Source organism: Pongo abelii, chromosome 11, assembly GCF_028885655.2.
Source record: "Pongo abelii isolate AG06213 chromosome 11, NHGRI_mPonAbe1-v2.0_pri, whole genome shotgun sequence".
In the NCBI taxonomy this organism is placed as follows: Eukaryota; Metazoa; Chordata; class Mammalia; order Primates; family Hominidae; genus Pongo; species Pongo abelii.
The window spans coordinates 84,830,923-84,849,730 of NC_071996.2; the positions used below are offsets into that span (position 1 = coordinate 84,830,923).

Here is an 18,808-nt window from a genome sequence, read left to right on the forward strand (position 1 = left end):
TGTAGAAAGAAAACAAGGTGCCAGAGAAACATAGAACCAAATCCAGTGTGGAGTCTGCCAATGGAGACCTGCATGGCCTTGGACAAAGCTTTTTCTCTGAGACTTGGTTTCCTTTGTTCATATCAACACCACTTCACTGGATTATTGTGAGGATTTGAGACAATATTGTTAAGCATTTGCATGGAGGCCACACATGGAAAATAGGCAATGTTTATAAACTTGTTTTTATTTACTAAATGCCAACTGATGCACCACTTAGTCCTGAAAGCTCTGAAGACAGAAGCAGTTTTTTACCTCCTCAAATATACATAGGTGCATTTTATTTGCAACTGGTTACTTTGTTATGTGGCATTCTAGCTATTATGTATAAATTATAGTCTGTGTAGATTATCTCCTTTATAAGACTTGAAATTTCTAGAGGAAATATTTCCATATTCATATATGCATCATGCTTCCAGCCAGGAGCTTATGAATAATAGGTATAATAATAAGTAATTCAATCAGTATTTATTTAATGGAACAAAAAGCACTTTCTTACCAAACTCATATCAATTTTTAAGTTGGTCTCCTTTGGGTTTCCCCCAATTTCTCCAACTTTTCAATGCCTCACTAAATTGAATTGCATAAAACACCAAATGTTTCACAATGTTTTCCCTCAAATATGATTTATTTAGCAATCACATGTAATAAGAAACACAGAAAAATACAGCATAATAAAAACACAAGAATTGTAGGTTGTCATGTTAAAAATTAAATAAAAGAGGTTTCGGTTAAATGAAAAGGCATATAAACTGCAAGATATATATGTTGGGGAGCTGAGGTTGAAAATGCAAAGCAGGACATTCCCGGTGCAACAGGCTAACCTATCAATCCCTCTCTTCAGATGGCCTCAACAGTAATGTTTGCAGGAAGACATGCACAGATAACCTCCACTCTGACTTTCTACTAATTAGTGCTAAGTAGTAGCTGTCTTACAGAGAGGAAAACAAAGGAAGGAATAAATATGAAAGCTTAAAAGAAAAAGAAAGAAAAGGAGGGAGTGTAGCAGATAGAAAGAGAGAGATGAGGAAAATAAGTACAGCAGTAGCATGACAATTCTTCTGAAGGAGTAAAACTGTTTTTTCTTTTTTTTTTTTCACTCTCTCTGGAAGTTTGGTCACAGTGCTTTATAAGTTGCATAACCTGGAAAATTAGGTTAAAGCCCATATACAGAAATTGATGAATTCTTTATATTCCTCTACTTTTTAGTAATAAGGTCTTATAGATCTTAAAGTATTAATAGAAACAAAGTGGATATGCTTCCTATGACATTTAAGAAGTAGTATTTCTATTTACTTCTTTGAGAGATTCTACAGCTTTACTGAAAGACAACTGGCTCAAATAGGAACAATAGTAATTAGACTCCCCAGATAGATTCTATTTTAAATGCATGATATTTTCTAGCTGGTAAATAGCTTGCTTTAAAAAGACATTAAAAGCAGTAGTTACAGTCTCTCCATAAATAGAAATAAAAAGTCCATTTGAAAGGACAAAAAGTAACCATGATGTACATATCTATAAATGTTTTCCCCAGCACATTATTATAGATCAATCTTACTCCTTACATTTAAAATATCAATTACATCATAATGTCTATAATACAATTCAATTATTTAGCTGTGTTTTGCACAAGAGTCAGGTGAAACTAAAGCTAAGGATCTATTCACAGAACAATTAAAAGCATTTTATACAGCCTACATCCAAATATATCTTAAATTACAATGATGCATACTAAATATGCATATAGAATATGGCTTACACATTAAAAGAGATCTAAGTTGTGAGTTATAAAATCTCACCACTTAGGCTTAAAAGCTTCCGATTGTACCCTTTTCTAAAATATTGCTTAACATTGTGGAACCCAGGAAGGAAGCAGGTGCAGCAGAAAACTCGTTAGGATGGATGGATCCTCCTTTGCATGATTTAATTTATGGCTACTCTTAATTCTTTCCAGCCAATTTTTACCTTTCACAAAGATAAATTCACTGAAGCTCACAATCACTGCAATGCTTGTACAGTGAAAAGTTACAACGTCTAATTGTGCTTGATCTTTCTTGTCAGCTAACAATGCATAAAGGTAGTTTTTCAGCTTTAAGCAAAAGAAAGGCTTTGCACATGCTCAGGCAAAACATGACAAGGAAGCAGGGCCTCTGAGGGCTGCAGTTTGTTTCTGTGTAGTAAAATATAAAAGTCACATCAAATAATGTTATCTGTACAGAAAAGTGTGGGTTTTCATTTTCATAGACATTTTTGAACACACACACACACACGTTCTTGTCTCTTATCTCTTGGCTGGTAATATATTTTGTTACATTCTGATGGGATAAACATCCCGTTGGCAAATTTCATTTTCCATTCTAGTGTCTGTCTCCACCAATGGTTGACGGTCTTGTTATCATGAACTGTAGATAGCATGTGACTTGCTTGTAACCACACCCATGGAGGTAATGCATTCGTGCTTTGAAACCATGGGGATGGACGCAGGCTGGTCCATGGGTTCAGAAAAAGGTTTCACTGCCATTTCCCGGTATGAGAGTTTACAAAGGTGTTCATCAGGTCACCTAGCTGGGGATCTAATGCTCCATTGTTGGACTGTAGCATTGCTCTGATGCTTCAACCAGCTTCTCAGCATCCCACCTGTCACTCTGTTCCCATGCATTTAAAATAAGAAGGACAATCTAAATAGTCTATTCCCCAGCACAACAAAAAAAATTTTTCCATAATTTTGTTTTTGCTTCCTTTTATTTAAGACCTTGAAAAATTTATAGTTATAGCACTCTGTGTAAAACAGTGCAAGGAAGTAAATTTTAAAATACCTCATCTTCTGCACATGTATTGCACAGTCATTATGACAGGGTTCAAAGCAAAAAAAATTAAAAACTGACTTTTGTCTCAAAAATTTATCTGGCTTGATTGAAGAAGGCCAAATTGTGGAGGGAAAGAAATGGCAGAGGCACTGGCCAAAAACTCTGATAAAAACTTGAGTGTATTTATTTGGCCAGAGTTACTAGCTCAAAATTTATGTTCTTCTTAATTCCTTGTATCGGAGTCAATTAAAATGGCCCAATCCAATTCTATGTTGAAAGAAGAGCCATAGCTTTGTGGAAAGTTGAGAATTTAGGATGTTTTCATTGTCCTGAAATAAAATCCAAACGAAAATATGGATCAGAGAAGAAAGAGTGGGGAGTGGTTGGGCGCATGCTAGTCAAAGAGTACAAAATTCCAGTTAGATAGGAGGAATCAGTTCAGGGGTCTACTGTAAAACATGGTTACTGTAGTTAAAAACCAATGGATCATATTCTTGAAAACTGCTGCTAAGAGAGATTTTTAAATGTTCTCCCCACAAAAAGAGATGAGCATGTGAAGTAATGAATATGTTAATCAGCTTGATTTAGCCATTCCACAATTTCAAAAAAACATGTTGCACACCATTTTTATCTGTGAATTTAAAAATAAATAAATAAAAAGAAAAGAAAACATAGAAACTGAAGGTCATCACTTAGTCATACACAAGTATCAATTACTGTGTGGCAATTCACATTGCACTTTACATACCTTGTCAAAAATAAGGGCTTTCTTTTTTAAAAATTTTTTAATTAATTAATTTGTTTTATTTTTTTTATTTATTTTTTTTTTGGTGAGACGAGTCTCACTCTGTCGCCCAGGCTGGAGTATGGTGGTGCGATCTTGGTTCACTGCAAGCTCCGCCTCCCGGGTTCACGCCATTCTCCTGCCTCAGCCTCTTGAGTAGCTGGGACTACAGGTGCCCGCCACTACGCCCGGCTAATTTTTTATATTTTTAGTAGACACGGGGTTTCACCGTGTTAGCCAGGATGGTCTCGATCTCCTGACCTTGTGATCTGCCCACCTTGACCTACCAAAGTGCTGGAATTACAGGCATGAGCCACCGCACCGGTCCTGGCTTTCTTTACTATCTTTCTAATAGATAGTGGTTTTATATCAGTTGTAATTTCTCTTCCTATTTCTGCTCTGGGTGTGTGTGTGTGTGTTTGTATGTGTGTATGTTCAATTCCAGTAACAACTCTGGTTCTCTAGATCAGATAGGCATATGGGCCTGTCAGGTAGCGTAAATGAGTTAAGTGGGCCAGTGTGAGTGTAAAACAACTAGACTCACAGGGACTGTAGTCAACTAAAGAACATAAGCCCTACCTAAAGACATTCCAAAAGATATTTTAAATCAGTGTGAAAGTCCAGGCAAGTCTACTGACTAAATACAGCCCATAAATCATCAATATTGATCTCTTGCTGGATAGCACACTCAACGTTAAAGAGTAGACACCAGTGGTGATAGGGAACACTTTCCTCCCAGTGGGTAACAGGTCTGATAGTGACTTGCTTTGGAAATGCCAGAAATTCCTGACATATCTTTCAAGAAAGATAATGTGATAAATGATATGCCATTAGCTTTTTAAATAATAAAGCAGCCTGGGATTATATATCCAACCATTCCATTTTATTTCCTTCAATAAACAAAAACATAAAAGAAAAATTTAAGCAAAACAAAACACTTTCGTGGTCTAAAATCTCTTAGAAATGATGGCGAAATTATACAACAATGTGAAAAGTAGATTTCAAGGGCTTTTTCCTTGTCCTAAGTGTAGTGTTGCACATTGATTTATGAAGTCTCAACACAGCACAGATTTAATTAGAGCTCAATATTTTCTGGGAAATTGCCTCACAGTGGGACCTACACATTGAGAACAAAGCAGGTAATGGCTTTCAGAGACATGGCCAGGCTGCGATAACATCTACATTTTCTGTGATGGCAGCCAGCAAAGAATTAGCTATCAGTCACAAAGAAGGTGTGCTAAATTTGCAACAGAAACCCTGCAAGCCAAATCTGACCCTCAGACTTATTTTTCTCTTGTCCACAAAACATTTCAAAAAACTTTGAGCCAATAGGAAAAATTGGAAGAGTTTACTTTAAGAACTTTCTTAACCACTAGAAACAGCTGGCAACACTGGGCCCTTACTCCTCCAGAGTAAAAATCTGCCAGAGCCAAAGAGCGGCTGGCTGTAGCCTTCAGATTGGGTGTGCTGTGTCCTTTCTGTTTCCAGGACTGATCACTGCCTGCTGTCTCCCAGACACCATGCCTGAGTCACAGTTGCCAATTGTCACCCCTCCTGTTGTTTTTAGACCTTACTCATTTCCCTCATTTAAAAGACCTGCTTGTTTTGCGAAGTTATGTGAATTTCTGTCTGAAGTTTGAGTAAAGATATTCCAACAATTAAACTTTGCACCAATTAACTTTGACATAATTCCTTTAACATATACTGTAGGACTGTATCAACTCAGTTGCAGTAGAATTCTATTGAGGTTACATAATTAGTGAACATACAAAATTTATAAGGTGCTACTGAAGACCACATTTCCTGGAAGACTGTGCACCAAAGGCAGGGCTTTCTCAAACTGAGAAGGAAGCTAAATAATTTAACTGGCCTTGACAGAAAAAAAAAAAAAAAATTGCCAAATCATCTGCTCGGGCTTAAATATTATATTTAGTTTGAGCGGGCCGCACACTGTTCTAGCCTTGGGGTTTTTTTAGTTGAAAAATGCAAAAAGGGGCCGGGTGCGGTGGCTCACGCCTGTAATCCTAACACTTTGGGAGGTCAAGGCAGATGGATTGCCTGAGCTCAGGAGTTCAAGACCAGCCTGGGCAACACGGTGAAACCCTGTCTCTACTAAAATACAAAAAAATTAGCCAGGCGTGGGGGTGGGCGCCTGTAGTCCCAGATGCTTGCGGGGCTGAGGCAGGAGAATTGCTTGAACCTGGGAGGCAGAGGTTGCAGTGAGCTGAGATTGCGCCACTGCACTCCAGCCTGGGCAACAGAGTGAGACTCGGTCTCCAAAAATAAAAAAAGAAAAATGCAAAAAGGTACTTCATATGCAAGATGTTCACCACAGGGCCTGACACTTTATTGTTGCTATTCATGAAACTATTCTTATGAATAAAAGACAGTCTTACAACTAACTGTCTTTGTAACTCAAGAATATTGAGGAAGAAATTATTTTAAAAGCAAATCACATTTTAACACTTTCATATCTAAAGTAACAGCTGTGGAAGTAATAATAACAACATCTCTAAGGTTTGGAATGGTACCCTAAGCATTTTCTCTTGCCCCAACCCACCACCCCCATAACAGGATGTGTTATAACACTTGGATTTTGTTCTTTACTTCTTATTTTTAGTAGATATTAAGACATCTCCATTGTAAATACACATCCCTCCTTTCTAACTGCCCATATCTCCGCCATTGGTTCAAGACAGTGGTTCTCAATTTTAGTGGACAGAAATATCAACAGACTGGCTTATCAAAAATTCAAATTTTCAAGGCATCACTCCCAGAGTTAATAATTTGGTAGACTGAAAACAAGCCCTAGAAGCTGAATTTTTAAAAAGAGAACCATAGATGCACATGTTCACAGATTTTAACGAACATGATATTTGCTTTATAATATGCACTTGCTTTGTTTTAATTACTGGGTATAAACATATTTTTACATGAAATAAAACAAGAAATCAGTCTAAAACATTTATATTTCTTATATGATGTGGAAAAAGAAAGGAGGATAAAACATCCCCATGAACGTATTTTTTATTATTATTATTATTATTGTTATTATTTTGAGATGGAGTCTTGCACTGTCACCCTGGCTGGAGTATAGTGGCCTGATCTCGGCTCACTGCAACCTTTGCTTCCCAGGTTCAAGCAGCAATCCTGCCTCAGCCTCCCAAGTAGCTGGGATTATAGGTGCCTGCCACCACACCCAGCTAATTTTTTATATTTTTAGTAGAGACGGGATTTCACTATGTTGGCCAGGCTGGTCTCAAACTCCTGACCTTGTGATTCTCCCGCCTTGGCCTTGCAAAGTGCTGGAACTACAGGCACGAGCCACTGTGCCCGGCCATTTTTAAAATTATTTTTAAAGATTGAAAATTTCAGTTCCAGTAAATGTAATTTTTGTTGATTAACAAATTAAGAACTATTTGAAAAGGTAAATATTTAAAGTTTACCTGTTAAGATTTTGTCTCAAAGGATTGATGATAGAGATTAAAAAAAATCTAGGAGGGCATTTAAATAAGATAATTTCATCTATAATGGTATTCTGCAAACCATTTATTTTAGAAGTTAAGTTTCTGGTCTATAAAATAAAATTACCTGTCATGTTTAAAATGACAGAAGTCTTTAAGGTGTTTCGGGCCTATGAATGTGTCTCATCATCTTTCTCTTCAGCATTTACTAAGTCTTCTGAGTTCTTATGAAGATCAGGTTCACCTAAAAACATAAGGAAACAAAAGCAAAACAAAACAAAATAAGGCTTTGGGAAAAACTAATAAGGTTAGGAGACTGAAGAACTTTGTAAAATGTTGAAGACTGAATTTTACAATGGATTTTGTGGCGCATTTTTTCAAAGATACCAAACATTTTCCTTTCAGCCTGTGGATCTACATAGTATAACAAGCTATCTTCTGTTGGTTACATAACTTTCTCAAGCTGTGATTTAATATGAAAATACAGAAATAAAATAGATGAAACATGTTTAAACATCTATTAAATCCCATGTAAAAAATCATGTTTTTTTCTGAATATTTTTAAATTGGAACAAATTCCTTTAACTAAACCTTCTAACGATCAATGTTTTTTTTAACCATACATTGCTTAGTTGCTATGAATATTTAAAAATGAGTATGAAAGGATAGTAGTGTTTAAGATACCATCTGTCAAGACAAACTAATCTTGGAATCACTCAGTTTCCATATAAACTTTGAAGAAAAATAAAATATTAACATGGAAAAATCTTTCAACATTTCTGGAGAGGTTGTAGAGAATCTATGAAAATAGAAGTATAAAGCAAAATATTTAGATGAAAGAGTCTTATTACATAAGTAACAAAGTAAACAAAATAAACAGAAATTAATTTTTGAGTCAATTACTTGAAATATCTTGATAGTTCAGGAAATAGTCATATACAATGAAAGATTCTTTCTGTCTGAAGTTTGAGTAAAGATATTCTAACAATTAAACTTTGCACCAATTAACTTTGTTATGATTCCTTTAACATATATTGTAGCATTGTATCAATTCAGTTGCAGCAGACTTTTGTCGAGGTTATGTAATTAGTGGACATACAGAATTTATAAGGTGCTATTACAAAACAATTTTGTCTTTACAATATGGAGGGTGGGGACTTATCTTCTCAGCCAAGATCAAAATTTCAGGTAGTCTCATTACTTTCCTGATCATTCTTAGAGAACTAAAAACATCCTGTGATCACATTAAGTTGCCAAAATCTCAAATCAGACAATAGAAGGTCTGGTCTCATGTAATACACATCGTCAAACAAAGATAAGACTCCTTTCCCACCTTGTTTGTTACAGAACCCAGAAATGGTGTCTGTGTGTGTGGAGGGGGGTGGGGTGTGTATGGTTGATGTTTCTCTCATTTCTTGTTTGCTTTGCCTCCACTGGCTACTTTGGACTCCTGAGCAGGGGAGAGAAGAAGGCTAAGAGGAGCAGAAGTGTTGTAGGATGGCTTTGCACTCACTAGACCTGGCAGGCATTTACAGCTGCCTTTATTTTCTGTGAGCACAGTCATGGGCTCTTAACAGAATTCTTGCCAAGGACCATGGCTTTTTACCAGGTTGGTAAGACCCATGAATCTCTGGCTTCTTTACAATGTCCACAGCCCCTGGAAATTTGCTGGTACATTTCCAGCTTGTGTCTGCTGAGGTCCCATCAACTTTCCAAATGTGGGTGGGTACATTTGGTTCACATGACATACTCTTGAGGCATTTGTTTCCATGAATGACTGGAAGAAAAGCTGAAATCTACACAGCCTTCTCTCCTTTGGCTCACCTGCCATCATTTAACTCTTTAGATCTCTCAGGTAAGGAACTAGATTCCATTCTCAATATCCTCTTAACTTCAATCTCTCCAAGGGTCTTGGTGAAGTTCTCCTCCCTTAGTTTGAGGTGAAGAAGGAAGCATTTCTGCACTTTTCCCAATAGCAGAGAAGTCTTTAAAGAAATCGTCTTCATAAATCTTTTTTTTTCAAGCTCAGTAACCTGACCTTTTCATTTGTTTGAATTGGAAAAGGGTTTTATGCATCTTATTACTGAGTTTTGAATCTTCTTTGAAATTCTTGTCTCAAAAATCAGTTTTTTTTTCTGACATCATGTTAGAGTCTTGGTTTAAATTCTGATTTAATATTCTGTTACTTAAGACTAGATTAGAACGGAACAAAACAGTCTAGAATAGAACAGAACATAGTAAAAAGAACAGACTGAATTACAAGAAAGAAATAGAAGTAATTAACTAATTCACTGATTCTCAAAATTTTTTAGAGAACTTTTCATAATGGGTAAAGGCCATTACTAAGGACATCCACCACCAAATTATTTATCTTATTTCTAGTGGATAAAGAAATCAGCAGTAATAAAAGAGTAAAAGAAAAAGAAAGCAATCAAATGGTAACAAGGCAGCAATTATAAAAAATAACAAATCCCCAGATGATACACATATTATACCCAATAATAATTCTGTACATGTGATTAGCAACAATTAAAAACCATGATGAACTCAAGAGTTTTGTAGCACTGGAAAAGGGTCTTCCTTGAAAACTAAAATTCCAGTTCTTTTCAGGAGTAGACACACAATTGCCAAGGAATTTCACGACAGCCAGATAGCAGAGTCCTCAGCAAATCCAAATTACATTATTTTAGTTGATAAATCTTTAGTTGTAGGCGCCTTTACAATTAACCTGGGCAGTACTACTTGTTAGTGACCCTTAGTCCTTCATAAAAAAGGAAGTCATTCTGACATATCATTCTCCCATAAAGAGGAAATAATTTGCATTTTCAATCCGTTAAAGATCATCTTAGATGACCTTTATGGCCCAAGAGTGTACCATATAAAGGCTTTGAGAAACACCCATGTACCAAGGTTATGAATGGTTTTGAATCATAGGCCCCTCTTGTAGTCTGGTGAAGCCTACGGCCAGCTTTTCAAAGTACAATTTATAAATAAAATAAAACATATATGATTACTAAGAATTCTACTTAAAATACAGTTATCAATATATTTAGGTAAACCTAGTGATGTGCTATAGTGTTACATATGCTTCATTAATGCATTAAATTAAAAGATCTAATTGAAGGTCTACCTATGTAGTTTTGAAATAATGATATAAAATGATACTTCAAGGTCACTACACTAAATATAAGTGTATAATAAGTATATAATAAATAGATATATAGTTCTATTGATGACAAAAATACCATAAATGTTGATATGTATTCTTTCCTACAAATAAATAAAATGATAAATTTCAGTTAAAGACTAGTAAAAAGAAATCCCTCTCTAAGTATTCTGACCCTCTCTATACAACCCTGGATTAAAACTTGATCTAGTCTAACTTCATTTTTCAGGCAAGAAATAGGCCCAGAATAATCAGTTGACTTTCTGCAACGCAGATCATAAATAGACAACCTGAAGTCAAGACAGTTGGCTTTTAATTCACTGGTACTTCAAGAAGACCAGTAACGTCACCTTTGAATTTCATTTTACTGAAAGGATTTGCAACGTCATATATATAGAAAGCTGCTCATTAGAAATGAATGCAAGTGGCCTGCTCAAAGAAATTACATATAAACTTGTTTGTCAGCCAGGAAAAACAGTGAAAATAAAGGAACATCAATAATTCTGTTCATTTCAAAGAGTTCATCTCAACCAGTTTCAAAAGTTCAAATCTAACAAAGTAATTTGTAAAATGATAGAAATTTTACGGGTTTGCTTTGTAAATAGAGTCTCAATTCTTCAAGGAGCAGGGAGGGGATAGTTGTTATAGGAGAGACAGACTTACCAAAACCAACAGAAATCCTCTAAATTTAGCTAATCTAGGCTTTTAGATTGCAATTTGAGCTCACTTTTACCATATTAGAATCATAATGTGTTAGACTCCTGGTGCTGTGAATAAGACTTGCAAGGAATTACACCAAACACACTATCAAGTGGATATTAGAGACTTTTATCCTCCAGTCAGGGTCTCACTATCTGAGAAATAACCTGTTAGGATAAATTATCATACAATTGAAAATATACCAATAATAATCAATACTTTGTGAACACCGACTAGGTGGCAGACACTATTCTAAGTGCTTCACTCACCTCACTTCCCTGAATCCTCACAGCAAACTTACTATTATTATTTTTTGAGACAAAGTTTTGCTCTTGTTGTCCAGGCTGGAGGGCAATGGTACGATCTCAGCCCATTGCAACCTCCGCCTCCTGGGTTCAAGCAATTCTCCTGCTCCAGCCTCTCAAGTAGCTGGGACTATAGGCATCTGCCACCACACTCAGCTAATTTTTTTGTTTTTTGTATTTTTCATAGACACGGGTTTCACCATTTTGGCCAAGCTGGTCTTGAACTCCTGACCTTCAGGTGATCCACCTGCCTTGGCCTCCCAAAGTGCTGGGATTACAGGTGTGAGCCACCACGCCCGGCCCCCCTCACAGCAATCTTATAAAGTAAGGTTGAACAACTGTGGAAGCTGAGACATAGCTTGAAAGCTATCTGCCCAAAGTCTTAAAGCCAGCAAGGGGCTGGATCCCTCTGACAAAGGACAACCAGAATCTTGGCCTCTAGTTTGACTGTTTCCCAAGCTACAGTCATGAGTAACCTACCCTCACCAATTCTGCCGTATTCATATGCCACCTATCCTCTCACTTACCTAATATTTTTCTTTAAATAGACTTTAAATATACTCCTTTAAAAAATTAGTTTTGTTCTCAATAGTAATTTTCCTACCACAGAAATAAATTTGTTGTTCTTTTTGTATTTTTCTAATACCTCAAATCCATAATTAAAAGATCATTTCTCATGTAGATATAAAAAACAAAATGATTTAATAGCTTATTTTGCACTCATTATTTTTGACATATCTAGCCCAACAATCCCTGCATGTAAGTGGGAAAATCATCGTTATGATTTTCATTTTAGAGATGAGAAAGACATGATTAGAGGGGTAACTGACTATTCCAACGCAAAATAGCCTAGGTGAATTTGGGAGACAGAATCACAAGCTATTCCTCAGAGCAATGCCCCAGTTAATGTTTTAAATTTAACAGCAATAATAAATGGTGTTTGAAAAATACCACAGAATTGGTTTGTGCAGTCTTTTCAACAGAAATACTAGCTCTGAGTAACACTGCATTCTTATTTTTTCATGAGAAGAATATTACCTTTGCTATGTATAATAGTATTTCCTTAAGCAGGCACATCTCAAAGTTGCTTCAGTTTTACTTTTAGACCATTTATATAGTTTATGTTGCAGATAACTAGAATAAACTGGTGATCAAAGATTAAAGTTACAGTCATTGGAGAAATGTAATGTAGGATAAATCAGATATTCTGATTTTAATTGGTGTTTTGGCATCCATATAATGTAGTTTGCCTTACATGCTGGGAAAAAGAAATCTATTTTAATACCAGGGGAAATACTTTCCCTATTTTTTTCCTCTTTTTTTTTTTTTTTGAGATAGAGTCTCGCTCTTGTTGCCCAGGCTGGAGTGCAATGGCACGATCTTGGCTCACTGCAACCTCTGCCTCCCAGGTTCAAGTGATTCTCCTGCCTCACCCTCTCAAGTAGCTGGGATTACAGGCACCTGCCACCACACCCAGCTAATTTTTGTATTTTTAGTAGAGACGGGGTTTCGCCATGTTGGCCAGGCTGGTCTCGAACTCCTGACCTCAGGTGATCCACCCACCTCAGCCTCCCAAAGTGCTGGGATTACAGGCGTGAGCCACTGTGCCCAGCCTATTTTTTTCCTCTTAATTTTAATGCATTTGGAGAAGAAGCAGTTGTATGTGTTCTTTCACTTTGCAGTATGCAAGAAGGCAACAGTAAGAGAAGAGAGGACTGCACACTAGGCAGAAGAAAAAGAAGGCTGTGAAAACAAAATTCCACTTAATTCCCAAATGTGCTAGTTCCAACCCTGTAAAATTAGAGAAAGTAATACCTTAAAGTGTTACATAAGATACAAATCAAGAAATAGGTAAATTACATATTGGTTCATTAAAGAAAAACAGAAACATCTGATTTCGAGGAAAATACAACAATTTACTTTAGCAAGCTTTAGACTTACACCCAATGCATATGTGCTAGGCATCTAGCTATGTAGAGAGTTTTACAGGTGATCTATGGAAAATGAAAAATTTATATGTATATTCATCTGCAAATCAGTGAAATTATACTCAACTTGGGGAAGCTAATACCTTGTCAGATAGCCAGAAATCTTAGTGCTTAAGTTACACTGAAATAGTTTAACAATGTGGGAGGTAGTTCAGTTGGCTCCTTGAAAGAGTTGTCTAAAATTGGGTCTAAAGGTTGTATATGTTTTGTTGGCACACAGGTAAGAGTATGCTCTTAGTGAAGGGATGAGGAGGTACAGTGGAGTCTGAGCAAAGGCAGGGGGTTGAAAAGAAAAATGATATGCCAGGAAAGAAATGAAGCCCAGTTGAGAAAACTACTGTGAGCTCCTACCCACTGGTTGAAGCAATTATCTCTCCATCAGAGTGTCATTCTTTTAGAGGAAGGCTCTGACACCTATTAAAATGTTATTATTCCTAGAAGGGAACTGTGACTGAATTGCAGATCTTCTTAAAAGAAAGCAGGCTCTGAGAGCAGGGAGATGATAAGAATGCACAGGCATTGATTGAAGGTAGAGAAGTTCGGATTGGCAACGGAGAGAGAAGCTCTGGAGTAAAGTTGAGACCATTCAAATCACACTTTATCTCTTGTAAAGAGTAGCAGGAATCAGCCGTGGAAATGATCAGATTTGGCTCGTAGAGGCAAGTTGATGTGAAAGGCAACATGGGGCTGCTCTGATTTCTCAATTAGGATGAAAAACGGGATGAAAATTGAGTCTAATGTTGGAGATACTGAAGGGTAGGAGGTTTGGAGGCAGGTAAGGGATGAGAAATTACTTAATGAGTACAATGTACACTATTCGGGTGATGGCTGCCCTCGAGTGTGAGAGATGTGCCAAAAATTCACATATTCTTTATCTTTATAGATAGGAAAAATTAACTGTAGAATATTGATTTTAACTATCTACCTAAGTGAGTTTCAAAAGCTAAAACTTGGAAAAAATAATCTGTAAAATGATGCAAACATTTTGGCTTTCCTTTAAATAATCTGAATAAACTATTCTGGTTGATTGTTTTCTTTGTAAAGCTGGATTAAGAAAATAAACAAACAACAACAACAACAAAACAAACTTCAATTGCCTTTAGTAAAAATGTCAATACATAAATCCATTTCTGTGCCTGAATGGAGAATGTTGAATATGATTGAATTTGTTTTGATGATGACAATAATGTAAAAACAAAAACAAAAAATCCTGAGGTGCATTGTTCTAAACATAAACCATTAATTTTCACTCTCCTATACATGTACACTAGATATATACATGTCAAATAAACATGTATCATTCATCCTTATTATGAATGGCTCTAGGAAGTTGATATGGTTCGGCTGTGTCCCCACTCATATCTCACCTTGAACTTAATAATCCTCACGTGTCAAGGGCAGGGCCAGGTGAAGATAATTGAATCATGGGGGCAGTTTCCCCATACTGTTCTCATGGTAGTGAATAAGTCTCACGAGATCTGATGGTTTAATAAATGGGAGGTCTCCTGCCTCTTGCCTCTCTTGCCTGCCACCATATAAGCCACGCCTTTGCTTCTCCTTTGCCTTTCCTTTGCCTTCTGCCATGATTGTGATGCCTCCTCAGACATGTGGAGCCGTGAGTCCATTTAACCTCTTTCTTTTATAAATTACCCAGTCTCAAGTACGTCTTTATTAGCAGTGTGAGAACAGACTACTACAGAAATCATTTAAAAATCAATTCTTAAATTTTCTGGTTTGTTACCATTTCTCAATTTACAAGTTAAAAAATTAATTGAAGGATCTACTTTCAATGTGGAATTTTATAACATAATACTACTACTAACAAATTATTTTTCAAGTTGCTCAACTTTAAGAATGTCAGGAAAAAAAAATAAGGCTTTCATATTATGTAATTTTACCACTTATCTGAAATCTCTCACCTATAATTTTTCATTGTTCTTGTTTTTTTTTAAATGGGCCCAAACATGAATATAAAAATATGTCAGATTTTAATTCTGCATTTTTTTTTTTTTTTTTAAGACAGGGTCCCACTCTGGTTACCCAGGCTGGAGTGCAATGGTGCCATCATGGCTCACTGCAGCCTCCACCTCCTGGGCTCAGTTGATCCTCCCAACTTCAGACTCCCAAGTAGCTGGAACTACACAAGCATGCCACCATGCCCAGGTACTGTTTTATATTTTTTGTAGAGATGGGGTTTTGTCATGTTGCCCAGGCTGGTCTTGAATTCCTGGACTCAAGCAATCTGCTTACCTCGGCCTCCAAAAGTGTTGGGATTACAGGCATGAGCCACCATGTCCACCTGGGAAATTCTGGCTCTTTATGCAATAACCCTAAAATGATGCAATACACAACCACATTTATATTTTAAATTCTTCTATCTGACTAAATATGGACTAGATATATACATGTAGGATAAACATGTATAATTATTCTTTATAATGAATGGCTCTAGGAAATTGATATGGTTTGGCTGTGTCCCCACCTATATCTCACCTTGAACTATAATAATCCCCACGTGTCAGCCAGGTGCAGTGGCTCACGCCTGTAATCCCAGCACTTTGGGAGGCCGAGCCGGGTGGATCACCTGAGGCCGGGAGTTTTAAATCAGCCTGACCAACACGGAGAAATCCCATCTCTACTAAAAATACAGAAAATTAGCTGGGTGTTGTGGCGCATGCCTGTAATCCCAGCTACTGGGGAGGCTGAGGCAAGAGAATTGCTTGAACCAGGGAGGCAGAGGTTGCAGTGAGCTGAGATCGCACCATTGCACTCCAGCCTGGGCAAGAAGAGAGAAACTCTGTCTCAATAACAATAATAATCCCCACGTCACAACGGCAGGGCCAGGTGAAGATAATTGAATCATGGTTGCAGTTTCTCCTATGCTGTTCTCCTGGTAGTGAATAAGTCTCATGAGATCTGATGGTTTTGTAAATGGGAGCTCCCGTGCACAAGCTCTCTTGCCTGCCGCCATGTAAGCCATGACTTTGCCATAATTGTGAGGCCTCACCAGCCATATCAATAATCTGTCTATATGTATTTTAGCATGAAGTGTTACTATGGCTCAAATTATCTAATCATAAGTTATCTGTGCAGGAAATAGCATAAGAACATAACTTAGGAGGAATAACTTAAGTTTATAATTATTAAGAACAATATTAGTAGCAACAGTGAAAACAATAGTAAACATTCAGAAAATGCTTACTATGTACCAAACACTGTGCTTAGTGCTTCACATATTTTATCATCTTATCAACTTTTTTTTTACCCAAGGTCATACACCATCTAAGTGACAGAGCTGGGCTTTCAACCCCAGAGCCATGAATTTTATTACTAAATTGAAGAGTTTGGTAACACGGTGCTAAGGCCTTGACTCAAAGGGGAAAGTATCTATTGATTGGAAAGGGCGGGAGCATTCCTAGTCGTCTGGAAAAGCACAACAGTGAAGTTTCCAGTTGGGAAATGCGGAGTAAACATGACATTTTTCATCTTCCTTCTCTGACAAGCTACTAGGATTTGAAATTCAGTTCTTCAGGGGTGGCTGAGTAGTGTGGTAGTAAGAAGTGTGAGTAGCATTTGTAAGAAATAAGATTATCTTTTTACTACTATTCTCTGCGATAAAACCAGCAGTAGAAGATAATCTAAAAAGAATCCAGTAGCAAGGCCTGCACAAGTCCTATACCCGTGGGGATTTCAAAGTAAAGGGTTGCTAATACCATAAAGGAGAAATAATAGACATTGGGACTCTAAGAATAATGAGAAGTTATTTTATTTAAAATCTAGTATAAATATATAACTGAAGTAAGTATCTATGCTTAAAAAATCAAAAGATGTAGAGGAGCACAAACCCTGTTATCATTTTTGTTTTGATGAATTTTTTATTTTTTTATTTTTATTATTATTATTATTATTATTTTTTTTTTTTTGAGACAGAGTCTTGCTCTGTCACCCAGGCTGGAGTGCAATGGTGCGATCTCGGCTCACTGCAACCTCCAGCTCCTGGGTTCAATCGATTCTCCTGGCTCAGCCTTCCCGGTAGCTGGGATTACAGGCACACGCCACCACGTCTGGCTAATTTTTGTATTTTTAGTACAGACAAGATTTCACCATGTTGGCCAGGCTGGTCTCAAACTCCTGACCTCAGGTGATCCACCTGCCTTGGCCTTCTGAAGTGCTGAGATTACAGGCGTGAGCCACTGTGACCAGCCTATTTTGATGAATTGTGACTCTCCATCCTGAAACACCATGGCTAAGCATCCATTGTAGAACTTAAAAGATCTCAAATTGTGCACACTTTGCATATTCAAACATAGCAAGAGCTATGAACTGTTTCTAACCTAGAGACTGCAAATATCACAAGTTTCCATAGACTCTAAGACCCAATTTTAGTGTTTATAATCAACAAACTCTTCAATGGAGAGCGCACTTCTTTGTATGAGTTTCCATCTAGGGAGGATGCGAGAAGACTCAGGAAAGTAAGTTTCTTTTGATTTTTGTCTCTTCGTTTTTTTCGTGGAGACTAAACCCACTTACAATCTTTACCAACCTAAATAATATTCACCATGTAAGTATCTGTTACAGAAGAACAAGTCATCAAATGCTGGTGGTATGCATAATCCAAAATTCTAGGAGTCTATAGATATCCCTGATGGTATTCTGTAAACACTGTTCAACAAATTTGTAAACTGAGTTGAATTGGAGCTACCAAACGCCCCCAGAAATAAATGTTTTTCCATCCATCTTTTAGCTTGAAGCCACCAAATGTTCAAGAGGATTTAGAGAGTTGGTAGTAGCTATGTTGATTGGGCCTAAGAATCAGCCAAGATAGAAATCAATTCCACATATTCAGCTATGCTTTAACCTGGGGTGAGAAAGGCTCTTGGGTTCTTACAAAAGTCTTTCCATGTTATTTCTTTCTCTGCTGTGTACATGTCGATACCTAACTTCGGCTGGCTATGATGGGGGGTTATTTAATGGGATATGTGGAGAGAGCTAGCTTCATCTACTTATAGTTTGCGAACGTAGTGGTGGAAGGAATTGCCTCCCTTGGGTGTATATGCAAGTTGCTCCTATTGAAGTAAACTTGTAAATTCATGCTTTAAAATAAAAGCACTTTAAGCAATTAGCGACAAAGTACTTTACTGGTCTACAACTTTCAGTCAGGACTATGGGAAGCAGTAGAATCTCTAATCTCTAAAGACTCATGTAACAGATTAACTGTCCTGATGGAGGCGAACTTATTTAATATAAGTTGTGGGTGTTTTATTATCTTACATCAAATTACATCAAAACTATTCTCTTACTCTTGTTGTACTGCCTTTATTTGATGAAGTTTTTGTTTCTTACTGATGTATTTGGGTTTCTCTGAATCAGCAGACATGCCTTCATATTTTATAGAAGTCTCATCTAAGATGGAAGGGTAATGTGGGAACACAGAAGCCTTCTGAATGAATCCCATGTCCAGAGTGATGAGTTAATATCTTTGAGTTGATATTAACTTGACTGAATTTCTATTGCTAACTCTACAAAAATTTCCTGACATGAATCAAAATTAGTGCA

The 18,808-nt window shown here is 36.9% G+C and overlaps 1 protein-coding gene across 2 annotated transcripts in view; it reads right to left on the reverse strand.

Moving 5' to 3' along the window:
* Positions 1-648: 648 nt before the first annotated feature.
* Positions 649-18,808, reverse strand: part of PDE1A (phosphodiesterase 1A) — a 390,387-nt gene continuing 372,227 nt past the window's right edge. For both annotated transcript variants that reach the window (NM_001135342.1, XM_024243036.3), the window contains 2 exon segments: positions 649-3,175; positions 7,222-7,338. In NM_001135342.1, the coding sequence (NP_001128814.1) occupies positions 7,265-7,338 (74 nt within the window). In that variant the 3' untranslated portion in view covers positions 649-3,175; positions 7,222-7,264.